At 42.3% G+C, this 21,088-nt stretch overlaps 1 protein-coding gene across 1 annotated transcript in view; it reads left to right on the top strand.

The window, feature by feature from the left end:
* POU6F2 (POU class 6 homeobox 2) overlaps positions 1-21,088 on the top strand; it is a 478,894-nt gene that overhangs the window by 212,691 nt on the left and 245,115 nt on the right. Inside the window, exons 3-4 of the mRNA XM_064575615.1 lie at positions 8,149-8,240; positions 11,853-12,081. Of these exons, the coding sequence (XP_064431685.1) occupies positions 8,149-8,240; positions 11,853-12,081 (321 nt within the window). The remainder of the gene's footprint in view (positions 1-8,148; positions 8,241-11,852; positions 12,082-21,088) is intronic.

The raw sequence follows: 21,088 nt of genomic DNA on the forward strand, positions 1-21,088 counted from the left end.
AAAACGCGGACTAGCTTCCCTGGCTTTGGCCTCGTCTTCCCACTCCAAAACACACATGCACGCATGCGCGCACACACACGCATGCATTTTCACCTAAGCTCTTAAAGCAGATTATTTAACCGCTCTGACCCTTTTTTAAACACATTCAAGGTCAGTTTTCAGTCATTCTTGCACGTTGTACCGTGGGTACAACTGGGAGAACTTTAACAGTAGGCCAATTATATTGCCCTGGAGTATTTAGATCATGTCCCCCTGTCGGCAAGCTTGGTGATGGTCCAGTAACCACCTGGTCAGAAGAGAAAGGTTGTGGGGGTTTTTTAGTGAAAGCACACTGTTCAAAAGTTAGGTCTACAACTGAGGAAAGATATGTGACATGTTCTATATGATTTCCCTTTTGAGGGATGCATGCCCTGGCTTCCCAGTTTAGGCATAGGTAACTGAGAAGTCATAGGAAACAAAGCAATGTTTTATCTTTTCTACCAAATGATGTCTTTATGTGGTCATTGGTAGTGATGTCTAATAAATGCGCTGATGATTTGTAAGTTCAATTTCTTGCTGGGGAAAAAGACCGTATCTAAGTTCCTCTGTGGACACAAACATTATTTTCAAAATTTGTATTGATTTGGAAAAATGGCTTCCCAATATAGGTTTAGGTGTAACTTTCAAAATTTGACGACCCTTTATAAGGGAGTCCCTTGGCAGAAAACTAGTGACCCCAAATCGTCAATGGGAGCCGACAGTGAGCCAAGGGCAGGGCCCACTTCATGGGCCTGGCAGCCTCTGAAGGCACACGGGACTCCCCACCCAGCTGCCCCCCCGCCCCCGCCGATGTGTGGGGACTAGTGCTCTGAAGCCATTGCCTTGCAATTCTTAATAATTTACCTTTGAAGTAGTATCTTGTAAGTAAAGTCTGATGGGACAGCAAAAGCATGCGAGTGAGTGAGCGGGTGAGGGCTTGGCACCTCTGGCAGTCCAACCGCTGTCTCCTCACCTCCCCAGGACCTGCTCCCTGCCCCTGGTGCCCCAGGACCCCTGGGAGCCTGGCTATGGCTGTGGCTCTCCCCGTTCTGCCTCCCCTGGGGGCCTGGGTCCGGTGCAGAGAAGGTCATCTGCTCAGCATACAACTCAGCAGACGCTTCCCACCTACCAGGTGTTTAGCTCATCCCAGCAGGGAGGTTGCAGTCCCGCGGGTCCACCCATGAGCCATGGTTTGAAACAGCAGCCTCGGAAAAGAGGAGACTGACTTCCCAGTCTCATACCAGGGACCTGCATTTTTATTTTGCACTGAGCCTGCAAATTATGTTAGCAGACCCTGGTGCAGGGTGAAGTATGGATGAAGCATGAAAGGAGGAGGCTCCACAGATAGGCATAAAAGCACAGGGTGTACTCAACCTTCTCCATGGGCTGGGCTGAGAGCAAAGACTCCATCCCTGGGTTGGAAACATCCCTGGGTTGATTTAAAAAGGCCTTGTAAAAATTAGACAAGCCATTGTGTCCAAATGGTTTCAGTTCACTTTGATACATATCTCCATTGTTTTAAGAATACCAATTCATGGGGCACCTGGGTGGCTCCATCAGTTAAGCATCTGCCTTCCCCTTGGGTCATGAGCCCAGGATCCTGGGATCAAGTCCTGCATCAGGCTCCCTGCTCAGCGGGGAGTCTGTTTCTCCCTCTGCCTGCAGCTGCCTCTGCTTGTGCTCTCTCTCTCTCTGTCAAATAAAATCTTTAAAAAGATACCAACTCACTACAGCATACATAAACACCAACATGCATGCATATCTTCACATCCACACATAAATGTTTACATATGGTCGTACATATGTACACACTAAAGAGCTGGCCTGCAGGAGATGCAAAGGTGAGTTAGAGTCTTTGCCCTGGAAGAACTTACGTTCTTGTGGAGATAGCAGTACTCAAGGAATAATCCATACCCCAAAGATCCCTATATGCCAATAGTATGTCGTGGAATTTTGCTTAAGTATGTTTGATGACTCTCTCTTTTTTCATCTCTTTTCTGAGAGGAAGCATTTACCGAAGTGGAGACCTTTACTGGCCTAGATATCACAGGAGTTCAGCTCTGCTTTTATTAGATGGATGTGAAAACAAATGATAAAAAATTGTTGCAGGGAGACTGGAGAGAGATTTAGTAAATTCTGAGAAAGGAAAAAAAAAAGTCTTTATGCTCCAGCACGCATAGACTAAGTCTGCTGGTAGAACAGAGCGACTTTGGAATAATTCTGGTAGATATTACAAAAAAGTCTGCAGATTATCAAGTCCAAAAAGGGACTTGTAGGATTTCTTGTTATACTTTGTCGAGATATCTCAAATCTCCCCTTGACTTCTCATGCATATGTGCAGCCTTTAAATAAATATCAGCCTTGAGGACCACTGAGCGCCTAGACCAGCCCTCAGAGAAAACTGGATTTCCCTCCACTAAAGGCTGGGGAATTCACCTGCCAGAAGAACCAAGAAGTTCATTTTTCACACGAATGTCATTAGACCTCTGTTCTCCAGGCTTCGATGAGTGAAGTTATAAGTACTTGTCAACAGGACTTGCAAAAACACACAAACCCTTACGTGAATGAATGAACGTTGAATTTCCAAGTGCAGCTTATTACTCTAAAGTCTCCAATTCCACCAGGGGTCTGGGTAGTGTTCTGAGTGGCAAATGGTGGCAGTGGCTCTAAAGAGATTTTTATAGACACACCCACTCCCTCTTTGGCATTTTGTAATCTTGAAGAAATTGGAAGAAAGGGAAGTGTAATTGAGAGGGGCCTCTGCCCTGCTTAGCTGGGTTCACATCCCAACATGAAATAATAATGCCTTCAACTGTCCATCTTATAATAAGAAACCTTGGCATCACCTCTTTGGCCGGTGAAAACCACAAACAGTGGGGAAGCAAAGTCCAAATACCAGAAAAAGCTGAGCGATCCCTGTGACCTTCATGTGATTATATCCGTGCTAACGCATAGAGGAAAGAAACCCAAACTCTCTCTCTCTCTCTCTCTGAAGAAACCAGTTTGTTAAAAATGTATCGGTCGCTAACAAGGGAATCTTAGGTACTGAACCTGGGAGGGATGCCCAGCACCGGGGAGAAAGTGAAACTGGTTTATTCTGGATGAGCAATTTGTATTTGCAATTCTGGTTCCTTCTCAAAGGAACAGGATAAGGCTCCAGAAAAGAGTATAACCTCTCAGGATTAAAGATGTGATATTTGCTTCTTAAAATTACTTATTTGGAAAAGTCAACTCCCAAAACGCCAAAACGGCTGGGGGGGTAGTGGCGGGGAGCATTTAATACTCTACTAAATTGTATACCTTTGTTACTTGTAGAGTAACTGGGAGGTGCCAAGCCTGGGTTTGCCTTAGTTAATGAAAACACATTGTATGAAGAAGAAGAAGCAGAAGAAGAGGAAGAAGGGGGGAGGGGAGGAAGAGGAAGGAGAAGAAGAAGAAGAAGAGGAATTTGCAAAAGAAAACGAACCTGATATAAGGAACACAGTGAGGTCATTCAGGAGCTCCCACCTTGAGCTGGGTGGGAGGGTAGAACTTTCCAGGCTACTTGAGGAAGGCACTGAAGGGAGAAGAACAGAGTCTGCAGAGTCTCTCATTTCTGCAGACAGTCCTATCTCTCTGGAGCAGAGAGATCTGCAGGCAGCTTGGCAGGTTTCAGATATGAGATCAACACCGGAAAGATGGTGTGGAATGACCCCATGCTCTGACAAGCAGGCATCTTAACAATTAAAAATAAGTTTTTGGTTTTTTTTAATGTTTTCTTTATTTATTCATGAGAGTCAGAGAGAGAGAGAGAGAGTGGCAGAGGCAGAGGGAGAAGCAGGCTCTCCACCTAGCAGGGAGCCCGATGCGGGACTCGATCCCAGGACCCTGGGATCATGACCTGAGCCAAAGGCAGACACTTAACCATCTGAGCCACCCAGGTGCCCCCAAAATAAGTTTTATCTGGGCATAACTCCTACTCAGTCTTTCAGTGTCTCACCACTTAGGGACCCATCCTTTCCGTAACAGACTTACACTAGGGGTCCCAGTATCTCCTAAGAATTGACTCCTATTATATAGCTATTGAAATTTTTATATTATAACCCCTTTAAAATCCATTTTCACAACCCTTGAATTACCTGGGAACAAATCCTAATTACAAAATTGACGTATTTGAGATGGTTCTTCCCCTTGCGAAGCTGGAAGTCAACCAAGATAAGACGGAAGAACACTCTAGGGTGCAGGCACTTGGCAGACCAGCTCGTGCCCCACCTGCTATTCATGGAACTACTCATGCGTGGTTCCTCAGCACAAAGGAAATCCGGATTTGTGGGGGCAGCTTCTACACCACTTGTCCCCTCTGTGGTCCTCAATCACTGCGGGTTTTAGAAAACATGCATGTGAGCCACCGCCATCCCTATGCGGTCCCATCAGTAGCCTCATGAGTGATGAGAACCTCTGTGTTCAAGAGGCTCCCTGAGCGATTCTGATTCTCCATCCTGAGTAGGAACTACGTGGTCCAAGCCCTGGTCTGTGAGAATTGGAAACTGTTTGCCGGTATCATTTTGTCGTATTTCCTGATCACGTTACCATGGACTAAAGGAAGCCTTCTGTGTAAACCTCTAGCTTTGTGGACTCTTACAGTTCAGTTTCATACATTCATCAAATGATACGGAATACAGTTAGGGTAGCATGGGAGGGAACATGGACTGCACACATAGGGACGGGAGTATATATTAAGTTGACTTGGGGCAGGTGAATGTCATGGGCAAACTAAATAATATTGGGGCAACTGCATGGCTCAGTCAGTTAAGCCTCTGCCTTCGGCTTGGGTCCTGATCTCAGGGTCCTGGGATCGAGCCCCGCTTCAGGTCTGTGCTCGGTGGGGAGTCTGCTTCTCCCTCTCACTCTCCCTCTGTTCTCTCTCTCTCAAATAAATAAATCTTTTAAAAATTAAATAATATTAAATACATTAAAAACAAATAAAATCTTGTAAAAGTAGTCAACAGAATTAGCACAAACCTGTACTGTCCCATGAAATCTGCAAATCTCTGGGCTCATTTAATCCTTACAAACAGCAACCCTATGAGGGAGGCACTGTTATCATCCTGGACTTCTAGAGGAGGAAGCTGATGCATAAAGAAGTTGGAAAACAAGTCCAAGTTCACATACCTAGTTAAGTGGCATAAACTGAGACCCAAGCAGAGCTTAAAGTTTAATCTTTTAAACACCCAGACACCAAAGTGCCTTTTGTCTCTAAATTGGAATCGAGGTAGAATTTGCCAATAAGCTAATAATTTAAAGATATTTCCAAAGCTTATACTAAACAAGAGTAAAGAGTCAAGTGGATGGCAATACCTGTCTTCTGTGAATTCTACTGCCCCCAGATTAAAAGCCAGACCTCTCTTTTCATTGAATGAAGATTTCAATAGGTGCAAATGCCCTGCTTGCATTGGGGCGTGGGTGTGGAGAGCGGAGACCGTCCTGCTCTATGAAAGCTCAAAGGCGCGCCTGAAAAGTGCAGCCTATTACATTCACAACAGGCCACAGAGAACTCTCTGGACATCCCTGATCTCAGAGAGGTAACGTGTTTCCTAGGATCCTGATCAGGAGGAACCTGCCCAGCCTGTTTAAGTTCATGTTTTCACGTCTGTGGTCGTGGAAATAGGTGACCTCAGAGTCTGCTAACGCACAGCTACGTGCTGCTTTGAATCTCTCAGCAACCCTTAGCCAATGTCATTTATTCATTCTGACTACTGGCTTCCCCTCTCTGGCTCTGAGAAGGCCCCTGACTTGGGAGCTGCCTTCCGACCAGACAGATTATTATATGGTCCTACAAGGTTAAGCATGATACATGTGTTTGGGGGAATTGGAGATGTGCATTAAGAAGAAACATTACTTTTTGATCCAGGCAGGAGAGCATACATAATCTCCTCTAAAGCCTGTGAAAGACTTCATTTTACACATGAAATTGTGTGAACTTGCCCCGTACTGCACTGAACATGGTTTTTGAGAATCACCAGCCTCAAGACAAGCTGCCCTGTGTGGGGAGGGCCTCCGGCAACAAAGAATAAATTGTAAGCAAATGTAATCTGTGTAAAGTTAGGGGCAGCCAACAACTTCTCATTGATACAGATCCTGAACCTTACAATGGTATATCCTTAAGGACAAGGTCCAAAAGTGGGCCTGGTGCACATGAAAAAAATTTGAGGCCGGAGGGCCTGGCACAGTATAGAAGTGTTTTGAAATTAAGACATATATGTGTTTTAATGGTGCAGAAGGGGTTTCCCTCTGTAAAACTCACTTTTTGCAGTCCAGTGTCAAAATCCATGCCCAGTGGGGATGGGGCAGCCACCCCAAATTTTAAATTGTCTACAAAAACTAAACCAAAGTGGGTTTTTAGCTATTTCAGAATATATCTAAGTGACCAAAAGCATCCCTTGGGGACCTGGATTTGCTCTATAAAAGTGCACAAAGCTCTAATGAGAATTTTAAGGCAAAATTGGACTTGATTATACAAGAGCAGAAAATACGACATTCACCCAGCAAAGCGCACCATTTAAAGTGCCCTACTACTCAAGCATAATGAGTACATCACATATAAAAAATTTAGAAGACAGGTCTCGTGCACATTATGAGGAAATTGTTGGCATCTCATGATGGGTCATCTTACCCTTGTTATTAAATGACAGCAAGCATTAAAATGCCAAACATATTTTGACAGAATTCACTTTATAAAATGTCAGCAAGTCTGTGTTTTTATTAGTTTGTTCCAAATCAATTTAGAAATTTCAATAGAATGCTTGTAAGTATTCCCCAAGCAATGTCCATTCCTGACTCTCTGCACAAAAAAATATTACAAATTAATAAGATTTCCAGATTTCTGCATAATGGCTTTGCACATTTATTGCTTAATCTTATTATAAAATGCTGTTATGATTGACACATCGCAGTGGAGATAGAAGCCAATTGAATAATATGTAGCAGTCAATTTTATTTGTAGCTTAATGTGCTGAAATATTTTTTTCCACATTTCCATTATTTATAAGTCTGTCCCTTTGGAGAACATATAGAAGAATTTGTTTTAAATGAGCCAATAATACCTTCTTTAAAATTTATAAGCATGACAGGATCATATCTTTTTTTCTTGGCCGTCCACGGCATGCCAGTAAACAGGGTTTGAATTGTCACCCACTTGCTATTCATAGGACAAACATCAGGAAAGAGGATCTCGTTAAGGGTGGCTTGGAATTGGATTTCAACCACCAAGAAAACAAAAGCTACTGAGTCAAACCCCTCAAAAATTGCAGCCGGGTCTATTTAGTTATTTTTTGTTTGCCTATTCATCTGTTTATGGTTCCTGCCACTATCCTACCTGCTCCAGTCTGTCCTGAAACAAAGCACACGAACGCACACAGAGAAACTACACTGTTTTAAGAAGATGTGAAAGACTTGCTGTTTTGGTGGGATTTCATTTCTCGTGCTTTGGCATCCAACAGGATTCCGGCACAGGAAGGAAGCTGCGTTCCCCCTGCATAGCACAGCGGGGCTCCCTGGAGTTAGTGTGCTATTCCTACCATTTCCGTTAGCACCCAGGAAACTTGCTTCGGGAGATCCCTGTGCTGTCCAGGGTATCCCCTAAGGTGACATTGAAAAAAGCTGTCTCTAGGAAAACACATTCATACGAGTTGGTGTCTGCAGTGGGTATGGAGAAAAGGCTTAAGGGTCTACAACCATATTAAGGGATAATATAGATGTACTTGGTCATGTCTGAGATCATGCGTTCTCTGGCTTTGGGAAATTAGATTAGCTGTTGCCCGCCTGTGCATAAAGGATGCGGCTTCCCACCCGCGCAACACATTGGCATACGCCGTGCAAACTGATGGATCATGCAAGCCTATTAGCGCGACTGATGATGGTGTCACTTTCCCCCGTCACAGCCTTCTCCCTCCCGGAATGACTGGCCATCCTGAATATCTGTTAGCATAATTTATGCAGTTGACAAGTGATTTGAGCACTGCAGCTATTGATAAACCACTCTGGCATGTCATCTGTACCTTAATGTTATGTGACATCACAGGAAAATGGGGTCATGGGCAGTTCCCAGGCTGGATCTTCTATTAAAGGGAGCACTTCTCTTTTGAATTCCAGGGGCCAGAGGAAACCCGGCTCTGTCAGACCCAGGCACTCCTGACCAACACCAGGCCAGTCAGACCCACTCCCCTTTCCCGGTTGGGCCGCAGGTCAGTATCTCTCAACTGCTTTTCCATTAGGCTGCATTTAGGATGGTTTAACCATATAAATAACCGAATAAATAGTAATGAGTTAAATCCAATCAACTCCAACAGAGCAAACACGGTGATAAATTTTTGTGTGGGAAACTGCATGACTGTATTATTTATTAAATGCCATCAAGGAAAAAGAAAGTGTTTGCAGAACTCCTCTCTTTTTAAAGGCAATGTTGGTTTTAATCATTAGGAAACTTTTTTTTTCCCTTCTTAAAACCCACTTACCATTGTGCCGTTGGCTACCATGCAGTTTTCTAGAAAGTAAAACTTTAATGACTGGAGTGTGAAGAAAATTAAGTTATTTCAACCTTACTGTAGCCATTTTTGAAATACAGGATGTGATTTAATATAAAAAAGTTAATGCAATTTTAATGCAAGTTCAGCTTATTGGGTTTGACAATACTGTACATCACATACAGCTCTTGCATTAATAAAGAAATACATTCATTATTTTTTAAAGTCCAATATTTGTTTTTTGCAGCCTGGTGTGGTTATACGGAGGTGTAGAACACAATTATAAGAGCTGGGCTCTTGGCTGCGGTTGTTTTAGCTCTGGCATTTAGTGGGACGCTTTCGGAGTTCACCTGCTTTTCTGGGAGAAGAGGTGACTATGGGAGACCGTCTCTCCCCTTTGCGGTCATTGTTCCTGCAAATTAATCACTTTCAGCACTTTGAGGGCGCACCAATTCAAGACTTGGAAACCCAAGTGTAGGGCTTGGGTTGGTCCTCACTTTTGTTCCAGCAGCCACCAAGTCTCCCTGTGGTCTCAGGTCCTTGGTGCTCAAGGACAGAAAGCCTGGGGAGGTGTCTGCTCATTTATGGAAGCCCAGAGAGGGTTCTACTGGGAATCTCAGAAGCCGGAATCTCCCAGCTATGCCTTTTCTAAAACTTTCATGCTGGTGACATTGTGTGTGTGTGTGTGTGTGCACGCGTGCGCTTGAGTGCATGCATGTGCGTGCGTGCATGTGTGTGTGTGTGTGAACATACCAGGAGTGACAAACTCATGCCTCTGGGTCAAGTCAGTGCGGGACAGACCCAGACAGTGAGACGTGGTGGGCACCTTGACAAGCTGGAGAATGCATGCCCTGCTTCAACCCCAAGAATTCAATTAAAAAAAATACTACATGCCATAAAAAAAATACTACATGCCAAACCCCCCAAATCTCTGACCTGCGTAGTCTGAGAACCAGCCATTTGCTTCCCCCTTATCATGATATTACTGTGGGCAGTGATATAACATCAGTGATCTGAGGACCAGTTTATCATTTTGTACTTGCTCTTAAAAAATATGTTTGTTTTGTGCTTTACAGTGGCTTTCTTATTTTTTTTTTTAAAGAGAGGCAGTTACTTCATGTGAATTTAGTAGACTCTAACAAACAAATTAGGAGTGAAGCCCATGGAATCTGGAGTAGTCTAGAACCAGGCTGCATCTGTTGTCCCAGGGCTTCTGCAAGGCCTCCCCAGCAGGAGCTGTGATGGGAGGCTGTAGGCAGCGGCCAGAGAGCGGGGTCAGCCCTCCTCCCCTCATTCTGCAAATACAGCAGCCCCACTTCTCTGAATCAGTTCGTGCATGAGAGGGCATGGCCAGAAAGGGGTGAGCCATGGGCTCTGGAGCAGCCTGCCTTGACATGATCCGCCCATGCCCACCAGATATGGGGCTTTGGGCAACTTACTAATCCTTCTGTATCTCGTTGGTAGGACAATTGCATTCATATGCCCATGGCAATATTAGAATGGTGCCTGCCTATAATTTACTGGGTTTTGCACTCTGCCTCTATTTGCTTACCTTTTGTTTTATAGAATCATGCTGCATCAAAAACAAAAAAGTTGAAACCCCTCCATGAAGAAGAAAAATGGACATGGCATTATGTGTCACACGGTTCCCAAACGGGTGCAATGAAGGCATTGCATCGAGGTCTGTAAGACCCATGACCCTTCTGGTCACGGGGCCTGGCCAGCGCAGGAATCCTTCCTAAGTCATCCTGGTGAAGAGCTCACATCTGGGCTCAAATCCGCCTACTGCCCAAAGCGCACACCGATGAGGCTGCCTGTCCACATCAAACAATGGCTAATGGATAAACAGTGGACACAAACCCTTGTTTCTAATCTTGTATGAACTGAGCAAAGAATGTTAGAGTAATAGCAAAAGACATCTTTAAAAGATTGGCCAACTTACCCACCTCAAATGTCTTTGTTTTCCTATACTTTTTTCAGAACTCTTAATGTACACACACAATTTTACAATTTTAATGATTTCATTGTCATTGCTTAATGATTATCCAGTTTATTTTAGGGATTCTCGTATGATAAACATTTTCTATTTTTCTGAAAGAGGCGCCATAATGATCCACTTTAAAGACTGTGTAATACCTTGTTGAGTTTAGTACTATAACAAAATATTATTCAACATTTATATATTTTTAAATGTAATGCATGTTTTCATGCATTTATCTTTTGTCTTTTTGAATGGTATCTTCAGGCTCTATCCCAGGAGTATATTCTGAGTTAAAAGGGGTTGAGTATTTCTGCAGCTCTTGATATAGATTTCCAAATTGCTTTCCAAAAGGCTTATGATTGTGCATATGTCCTAAATCCACATAATGGTGTCACTAAAGACCTACCAGCGTGCTGTAACTCTTTTACATTATTTTTGCTGCTAATAAATAAAAATAGTATTTTATTGCTACTTTTGAGCCAAAACAAAACAAAACAAAAAACCCCAAAAACAACAACAAAAAAACACCTCTGATGCCAATGAGTTCTTTCTGGAACAACAGAGAACAAATTAGCAAAGAATTTCAAATATGTAAGGTTAAGATCAAATGGAAATTCATTGGAAGAATAATATGTGAGTGTAAGGTATTACTTTTAAAGGTATTTGAGTTCCTCAAAAGAAATCCAAACCCAATGAAATTTTCCAAAGAAATAAATGAAATGTGATTTCAATTTTTTTCCCCTACTGGTTCATTCTGGAACAGAGCATGTGTGTTTGCTCCTTGTTCAGGAAATTTCTTTTTTTTTTTTTTTTTAAAACAAACTTTTTTTTTTTTTTTAAGATTTTATTTATTTGAGAGAGAGAGAATGAGAGACGGAGAGCATGAGAGGGAAGAGGGTCAGAGGGAGAAGCAGACTCCCCGCCGAGCAGGGAGCCCGATGCGGGACTCGATCCCGGGACTCCAGGATCATGACCTGAGCCGAAGGCAGTCGCTTAACCAACTGAGCCACCCAGGCGCCCAATGAAACTTTATTTATTTATTATTTTTTTATAAAGATTTTATTTATTTATTTGAGAGACTGAGAATGAAAGAGAGTACATGAGAGGGAGGAGGGTCAGAGGGAGAAGCAGACTCCCCGCCGAGCAGGGAGCCCGATGCGGGACTCGATCCCGGGACTCCAGGATCATGACCTGAGCCGAAGGCAGTCGCTTAACCAACTGAGCCACCCAGGCGCCCTGTTCAGGAAATTTCTGACCCTGCTAGAAGAACTAGACCGCTAGAAGAAAATGCTCTGAAAGGCCATGTCTTGGTTCCACTGGAAAGTGAGCTAGGATTATCTGTTTCCTTGCAGCCTCTTCTGACAGCACAACAGTTAGCCTCGGCTGTCGCTGGCGTCATGCCGGGAGGCACGCCGGCCCTCAACCAGCCCATCCTCATCCCCTTCAACATGGCCGGACAGCTAGGAGGACAACAAGGACTGGTCCTCACTCTGCCTACCGCGAATCTCACCAACATCCAAGGGCTGGTAGCAGCTGCTGCAGCCGGAGGCATTATGACTCTGCCATTGCAAAATCTACAAGGTAACCCATTGTTTCTGTGTGCCATATAGGGCTCTATCCGTGGCCGGTGTTCTCTGCATTGCTCCCATGCCCCCGATGGTGAATGTGGTTCAGAGCTGCTCCCGCTAGCAAGGGAGATAGAAGGCTTGCGTAGGAAGCCAGGTTCCACGCTGTGTGTGAATCCCAACCTTGCTCAAGCCATGGGCTTTATCAGTCCTTGTGTCCTCGCATTGATTTGCAACCTTTCAGGTCTTCTAGAGGCACCCGTGAGCACTCATTGTGCAACACATCGAAAACTTAGATGTAAAATTATTGTGTTGTTATTTGAGGACCTGGGTTATGATCTCATGACTTCTTCAGTGTAGCCATCTGCAAAGAAAGGTTATACATGATTTGTTTGTGTGGCAAGTGGTTGGAACATCTCCAGTACAAGGTAGACTTTGGAAGTCTTAATTTAATTATTGTTTTCTTGCTAAGTATTTTTAGTTATAATTATTAAACAGAAAGTATATTATTTGGGATCATACTTCATAATGAGAAAAACAGACTTGTAGATTGAGCCTTTATATTACATGGGCATTTAACAAGAGCTGGATTCATTTAACTCTGGAAGGGTAGTTCTTCTGGTTCTACAAAGATTTTCACTTTTCTGGGAAAGATTTGCTAACACTGATTGATAGACTGATTCACAAAAGACTCTGTTAAAGGAAGAATTTTATGGTGAAAAATGGCCTGAATATGATACGATTAGGATGCCTAACAAAGAGAAAACAAATTTGTTTTGGGCTGCTCAAAGGTGTTTGTTTTCCCCATTGATATGAATGTTAGCAATTAGAAAGAAAAATTTTTTTTTTTTTTTTTTTTTTTGCAGAGTGAGAGTTTGATGGGGTAAGTTATCAGAGTAACAATTTAAAGTACTTTCTGTAGTTGGTCAGATGTCAGAGCTCCTTACGGTCAGAGCATCAGACCAAAGATTAAGAAATAAACCACGTAAAAACTGGTTAACTCTTGACCCAAACATTTTACAAACCGTATGTTCTAATATCCCACCTATTGTTGCCACTTCTTGACTTTCCCTTTAATGTTTAAAACGAAGTCTCTCTCATACCATTAAATTGTGCCAAGAAACCTGCCATTCATAAATCATGCATGCCCAGGACACACTAATGCACAAACTTTACTTGTTTCAAATTTGAGAGTGCCTGGTAGCCAGGATCTCAAGATTAAGCAAATAAGGCAGGAATAAACAAGGTGAAAGCAGAAGCAACAAAGTGTGGGGAGAGGCTTTCTAATGTAGGTGGATGATGAAATCTTAATGAAGAAATGGGCATTATCAAAATGCAACATTCCATTTGCAACATTTTGTGCTTATGGGAGTATTGACTATTATAAATAAACATAAGCTCACAGAGCTCCTAGGTCATGAATTAATCTTGCTTCGTTAAAATAGATGCCAAAGTTAGAGTCCAAAAAATCAGGCTTGTTGTATCTTATTATGGTTTGGTATTCTTAGGATTTTAGTACCTGGTTATTCTAAGGGCTCAAAGTTAGCAACTGTGGACTAATGTGGAATGTGGACTTCCATCAAGATTTTCTCTTTTCTTTAAAGATCAAATTTTGGATTAATTTATAGTTTGGAATTTTGTTCTTTTTGGCACCTTTGGTTTCAGAAAAGAAATCCTAAGATTTGTGTCCTGAGTAACTCGGTTCAGTAAGAGTGCTAACTCTTTTTACCCCTTGGTGCTCCTTTTTTTTTTTTTATGTTATGTTAATCACCATACATTACATCATTAGTTTTTGATGTAGTATTCCATGATTCATTGTTTGAGTATAACACCCAGGGCCCTATGCAGTACGTGCCCTCTTTAATACCCATCACCAGGTTAACCCATTCCCCCACTCCCCTCCCCTCTAGAACCCTCAGTTTGTTTCTCAGAGTCTGTAGTCTCTCATGGTTCATCTCCCCCTCTGATCCCCCCCCTTCATTCTTCCCTTCCTGCTATCTTCTTCTTCTTCTTCTTCTTTTTTTTTTTTTTTAACATATTATGTATTATTTGTTTCAGAGGTACAGGTCTGTGATTCAACAGTCTTACACAATTCACAGTGCTCACCATAGCACATACCCTTCCCAATGTCTATCACCCAGCCACCCCATCCCTCCTCCCCCACCACTCCAGCAACCCTCAGTTTGTTTCCTGAGATTAAGAATTCCTCATATCTGTGAGGTCATATGATACGTGTCTTTCTCTGATTGACTTATTTCTCAGGATAACACCCTCCAGTTCCATCCACGTCATTGCAAATGGCAAGATCTCATTCCTTTTGATGGCTGCATAATATTCCATTGTATATATATACCACTTCTTCTTTATCCATTCATCTGTTGATGGACATCTAGGCTCTTTCCATAGGTTGGCTATTATGGACATTGCTGCTATAAACATCGGGGTGCACGTACCCCTTTGGATCCCTACATTTGTATCTTGGGGTAAATACCCAGTAGTGCAATTGCTGGATCGTACGGTAGCTCTATTTTCAACTTTTTGAGGATCCTCCATACTGTTTTCCGGAGTGGTCGCACCAGCTTGCATTCCCACCAACAGTGTAGGAGGGTTCCCCTTTCTCCACATCCCCACCAACATCTGTCATTTCCTGACTTGTCAATTTTAGCCATTCTGACTGGTGTGAGGTGGTATCTCATTGAGGTTTTGATTTGGATTTCCCTGATGCCGACTGATGTTGAGCACTTTTTCATGTGTCTATTGAACATTTGGATGTCTTCTTTGGAAAAAAGTCTGTTCATGTGTTCTGCCCATTTCTTGATTGGATCATTTGTTCTTTGGGTGTTGAGTTTAAGAAGTTCTTTATAGATTTTGGATACTAGCCCTTTATCTGATATATCATTTACAAATGTCTTCTCCCATTCTGTCGGTTGTCTGTTGGTTTTGTTGACTATTTCTTTGCTGTGCAAGAGCTTTTTATCTTGATGAAGTCCCAATAGTTCATTTTTATCCTTGCTTCCCTTGCCTTTGGCAAGGTTTCTAGGAAGAAGTTGCTGCGGCTGAGGTCAAAGAAGCTGCTGCCTATGTTCTCCTTTAGGATTTTGATGGACTCCTGTCTCACATTTAGATCTTTCAACCATTTCGAGTCTATTTTTGTGTGTGGTGTAAGGAAATGGTCCAGTTTCATTCTTCTGCATGTGGCTGTCCAATTTTCCCAACACCCATTTGTTGAAGACACTGTCTTTTTTCCATTGGACATTCTTTCCTGCTTTGTTGAAGATTAGTTGACCATAGAATTGAGGGGCCATTTGTGGGCTCTCTATTCTGTTCCATTGATCTATATGTCTGTTTTTGTGCCAGTACAATACTGTCTTGATGATGACAGCTTTGTAATAGAGCTTGAAGTCCAGAATTGTGACGCCACCAGCTTTGCTTTTCTTTTTCAACATTCCTCTGGCTATTTGGGGTCTTTTCTGGTTCCATACAAATTTTAGGATTATTTGCTCCATTTCTTTGAAAAAAGTGGATGGTATTTTGATAGGGATTGCATTACATGTGTAGATTGCTCTAGGCAGCACTGACATCTTCACAATATTTGTTCTTCCAATCCATGAGCATGGAACGTTTTTCTATTTCTTTGCGTCTTCGTCAATTTCTTTCATGAATATTTTATAGTTTTCGGAGTACAGATTCTTTGCCTCTTTGGTTAGATTTATTCCTAGGTATCTTATGGTTTTGGGTGCAATTGTAAATGGGATGGACTCCTTAATTTCTCTTTCTTCAGTCTTGTTGTTGGTGTATAGGAATGCCACTGACTTCTGTGCATTGATTTTATATCCTGCCACTTTACTGAATGCCTGTATGAGTTCTAGCAGTTTTGGGGTGGAGTCTTTTGGGTTTTCCACATAAAGTATCATATCATCTGCAAAGAGTGAGAGTTTGACTTCTTCTTTGCCAATTCGGATGCCTTTGATTTCTTTTTGTTGTCTGATTGCTGTGGCAAGGACTTCTAATACTATGTTGAATAGCAGTGGTGATAGTGGACATCCCTGCCACGTTCCTGACCTTAGGGGGAAAGCTCTCAGTTTTTCCCCATTGAGATTGATATTCACTGTGGGTTTTTCATAGATGGCTTTTATGATATTGAGGTATGTACCCTCTATCCCTATACTCTGAAGAGTTTAAAGGATGCTGTACTTTGTCAAATGTTTTCTCTGCATCTATTGAGAGGATCATATGGTTCTTGTTCTTTCTTTTATTAATGTATTGTATCATATTGATTGATTTGCAGATGTCAAACCAAACTTGCAGCACAGGGATAAATCCCGCTTGGTCGTGGTGAATAATCCTTTTAGTGTACTGTTGGATCCTATTGGCTAGTATTTTGGTGAGAATTTTTGCATCCATGTTCATCAAGGATATTGGTCTGTAATTCTCCTTTTTGATGGGGTCTTTGTCTGGTTGGGGATCAAGGTAATGGTGGGCTCATAAAACGAGTTTGGAAGTTTTCCTTCCATTTCTATTTTTTGGAACAGTTTCAGAAGAATAGGTATTAATTCTTCTTGAAATGTTTGGTAGAATTCCCCTCGTAGCCATCTGGCCTTGGGCTTTTGTTTGTTGGGAGATTTTTGATGACTGCTTCAGTTTCCTTAGTGGTTATAGGTCTGGTCAGGTTTTCTATTTCTTCCTGGTTCAGTTTTGGTAGTTGATACATCTCTAGGAATGCATCCATTTCTTCCAGATTATCTAATTTGCTGGCATAGAGTTGCTCATAATATGTTCTTATAATTGTTTGTATTACTTTGGTGTTGGTTGTGATCTCTCCTCTTTCATTCATGATTTTGTTGTTTTGGGTCCTTTCTCTTTTCTTTTTGATAAGTCTGACCAGGGGTTTATCAATCTTGTTAATTCTTTCAAAGAACCAGCTCCTAGTTTCATTGATCTGTTCTGTTCTTTTGGTTTCTATTTCATTGAGTTCTGCTCTGATCTTTATTATTTCTATTCTCCTGATGGGTTTAGGCTTTATTTGCTGTTCTTTCTCCAGCTTCTTTAGGTGTAGGGTTAGGTTGTGTATTTGAGACCTTTCTTGTTTCTTGAGAAAGGCTTGTATTGCTATATACTTTCCTCTTAGGACAGCCTTTGCTGCATCCCAAAGATTTTGAACAGTTGTGTTTTCATTTTCATTGGTTTCCATGAATTTTTAAATTCTTCTTTAATTTCCTGGTTGATCCATTCATTCTTTCTTTTTTTTTTTTTTAAAGATTTTATTTATTTATTTGATAGAGAGAGAGACAGTGAGAGAGGGAACACAAGCAGGGGGAGTGGGAGAGGGAGAAACAGGCCTCCTGCCGAGCAGGGAGCCCGATGCGGGGCTCGATCCCAGGACTCTGGGATCATGACCCGAGCCGAAGGCAGACGCTTAACGACTGAGCCACCCAGGTGCCACTGATCCATTCATTCTTTAGTAGGATGCTCTTTAGCCTCCATGTATTTGAGTTCTTTCCAACTTTCTTCTTGTGATTGAGTTCTAGTTTCAAAGCATTGTGGTCTGAAAATAGGCAGGGAATGATCCCAATCTTTTGCTACTAGTTGAGACCTGATTTATGACCTAGGATGTGATCTATTCTGGAGAATGTTCCATGGGCACTAGAGAAGAATGTGTATGCTGTTGGTTTGGGATGGAATGTTCTGAATATATCTGTGAAGTCCATTTGGTCCAGTATGTCATTTAAAGTCTTTATTTCCTTGTTGATCTTTTGCTTAGATGATCTGTCCATTTCAGTGAGGGGGGTGTTAAAGTCCCCCACTATTATTGTATTGTTGTCAATGTGTTTCTTTGCTTTTGTTATTAATTGCCTTATATAATTGGCTGCTCCCATGTTAGGGGCATAGATATTTACAACTGTTAGATCTCCTTGTTGGATAGACCCTTTAAGTAGGATATAGTGTCCTTCCTCGTCTCTTATTACAGGCTTTGGTTTAAAATCTAATTTGTCTGATATAAGGATTGCCACCCCAGCTTTCTTTTGGTGTCCATGAGCATGGTAAATGGTTTTCCACCCCCTCACTTTCAATCTGGGAGTGTCTTTGGGTCTAAAATGAGTCTCTTGCAGGCAGCATATTGATGGGTCTTGTTTTTTAATCCAATCTGATAGCCTGTGTCTTTTGATTGGGGCATTTACATTTATGGTAACTATTGAAAGATAGGAATTTAGTGCCATTGTACTGCCTGTAAGGTGACTGTTACTGTATATTGTCTGTGTTCCTTTCTGGTCTATGTTGCTTTTAGGCTCTCTCTTTGCTTAGAGGACCCCTTTCAATATTTCTTGTAGGGCTGGTTTCATGTTTGCAAATTCCTTTAGTTTTTGTTTGTCCTGGAAGCTCTTTTTCTCTCCTTCAATTTTCAATGACAGCCTAGCTGGATATAGTATTCTTGGCTGCCTATTTTTCTCATTTAGTGCTCTGAATATATCCTGCCAGTCCTTTCTGGCCTGCCAGGTCTCTGTGGATAGGTCTGTTGCCAATCTAATGTTTCTACCATTGTAGGTTACAGATTTCTTCTCCTGAGCTGCTTTCAGGATTTTCCTTTTATCTGAGACTCGTAAGTTTTACTATTAGATGTCAGGGTGTTGACCTATTTTTATTGATTTTGAGGGGGGGGTTCTCTGTGCCTCCTGGATTTTGATGCCTGTTTCCATCCCCAGATTAGGGAAGTTCTCTGCTATAATTTGCTCCAATATACCTTCTGCCCTTCTCTCTCTTTCTTCTTCTGGGATCCGAATTATTCTAATATTGTTTTGTCTTATGGTATCACTTATCTCTAGAATTCTGCCCTTGTGATCCAGTAGTTGTTTATCTCTCTTTTTCTCAGCTTCTTTATTTTCCATCATTTGGTCTTCTATATCCCTAATTCTCTCTTCTGCCTCATTTATCCTAGCAGTGGGAGCCTCCATTTTTTATTGCACCTCATTAATAGTCTTTTTGATTTCGACTTGGTTAGATTTTTAGTTCCAGAAAGGGTTTCTCTAATATCTTCCATGTTTTTTTCAAGCCCAGCTAGTATCTTTAAAATCATCATTCTGAATTCTATTTCCGACATCTTACTAATGTCCATATTGATTAGGTCCCTGGCAGTCGGTACTGCCTCTTGTTCTCTTTTTTGAGGTGATTTTTTCCATCTTGTCACTTTGTCCAGAGGAGAGTAGATGAATGAGAGAACAAAATGCTAACAGGGTAACAACGTCCCCAGAAAATATACACTAAACAAATCAGAAGAGACCTAAAACCGGGGGAAAAGAAAGGGAAAGAAAGAAAAAAGAAAAAAAGAAAGGAAAGGAAAAAGATAAAAACAAAAACCAAAACCAAAAAAACAAAACAGAATATGATCAAAGATGATCAGGATGGTGCATAGATCAGTGCCACACACTAGATTTTGGGCGTATTTTGGTCTGTTAGAAGAAAGTGCCTCCCAAAATTTTAAAGAAAGAAAAACTTATATATGGAGAAAAATAAGGGTTAATACGATGAAGGGATGGAATATGACTGTAAAGATGAAAATTATAAAAGATTTTATAAAAGGAATTGATAAGAAGTTGGTTGAAAAAAGAAAGAAGAGGATTTAAAAAAAAAAGGAGAGAATGTGATCAGGCAGGAGACTTGAACAAAGCCATACACTAGAGATTTAGGGTATATTTTGGTCTATTAGAAGAAACTGTATCCCAAAATTTTAAAGAGAGAACAACTTATATATATATACCAAAAATAAGGTTAACTACTACAAAGGTATAGAATATGACTCTAAAAATGAAAAATAAAAAAGATTTTTTAAGAAAGGGTTGATAAGATGTTGGTTGACAATGGGAAAAAGAAAAATTACAAAAAAAGAAAAAAAGAAAGTTAAAAAAAATTAACTTTGAAAGACTAAAGAATCATGGTAAAAAAGCCATGATTTCTATGTGCTGTATTTCCCTAATGCTGGAGTTCTGCCGTTCTCATTGATCAGTAAACTTGGTCTTGGCTGGCTGTTGTTGCTGATCTTCTGGGGGAGGGGCCTGTTGCCGTGGTTCCCAAATGTCTTTGCTGGAGGTGGAATTGCCCCGCCCTTGCTGGTCCAGGCTAAGTAATCTGCTCGGGTTTGCTCTTGGGAGCTTTTGTTCCCTGCAAGCTTTCCCTACAGCTTTGGAGGACGACAGTTAAAATGGCGGCCTCCCAATCTCCACCCTGGAGGAGCCGAGAACTCGGGGCATCACTCCTCAGTGAGCCCCCAGAGAAAAGCCGTCAGTCACTCCCGGCTCCCTGGTCTCCGGCCGCACTCCGTGCTCACCCAGCCTGTGACCACGCGTTTCTATCTCTGGCATCCAACCCCACGTGGAGTCTCCAAAGCCAGCAGATCCCTGCGGTGCACTCCCGCGCAGCTCCTCCCGGGGGAGGAAGGGGAGTCTCCCCAGATCTGCTGCTTGTTGGGTCCCTGCTGGAGGAGCAGGGGCCCGACTGTGCCACGGATCACGGTTTATGGCAACCCCGAGCTGAGAGCCTGCTCCTCGGCTCTGTCTCTGCAGCCGGCTTCCCCACTGTGATACCTGGGAGCTCTGCCACACTCCGGCACCCCCGGTCTTTCTGTGACCCCGAGGGTCCTGAGACCACACTGTCCCACAAGGGTTCCACCCCCCACTAAGCCACTGGAGCAACATCCCTCAGCGGAGCTGACTTCTAAAAGTTCCAATTTTGTGCTCCGCAGCTCTATCACTTGCCAGAAGCGGCCGATGGAGTCCCCCTCCCCCACCTACTATCCTCCCGAAAATTGCCTTGGATTCACTTCTCCGCACATCCTACCTTCCAGAAAGTGGTCGCTTTTCTGTTCAGAGAGTTGCTGCTATTCTTCTCTTCGGTTTCCTGTTGAGTTCGTAGGTGTTCAGAATGGTTTGATCCCTATCTAGCTGAATTCCTGGGACCAGACGAAATTTAGCTCTCCTACTCCACCACCATCTTGCTCCTCCTACCCCTTGGGGCTTCTTACACCATTTTCT

The sequence above is a fragment of the Mirounga angustirostris genome, unplaced genomic scaffold (assembly GCF_029215605.1).
Source record: "Mirounga angustirostris isolate CCGP_5_RB_7025 unplaced genomic scaffold, mMirAng1.0.hap1 SCAF_12, whole genome shotgun sequence".
Taxonomy (NCBI): domain Eukaryota; kingdom Metazoa; phylum Chordata; class Mammalia; order Carnivora; family Phocidae; genus Mirounga; species Mirounga angustirostris.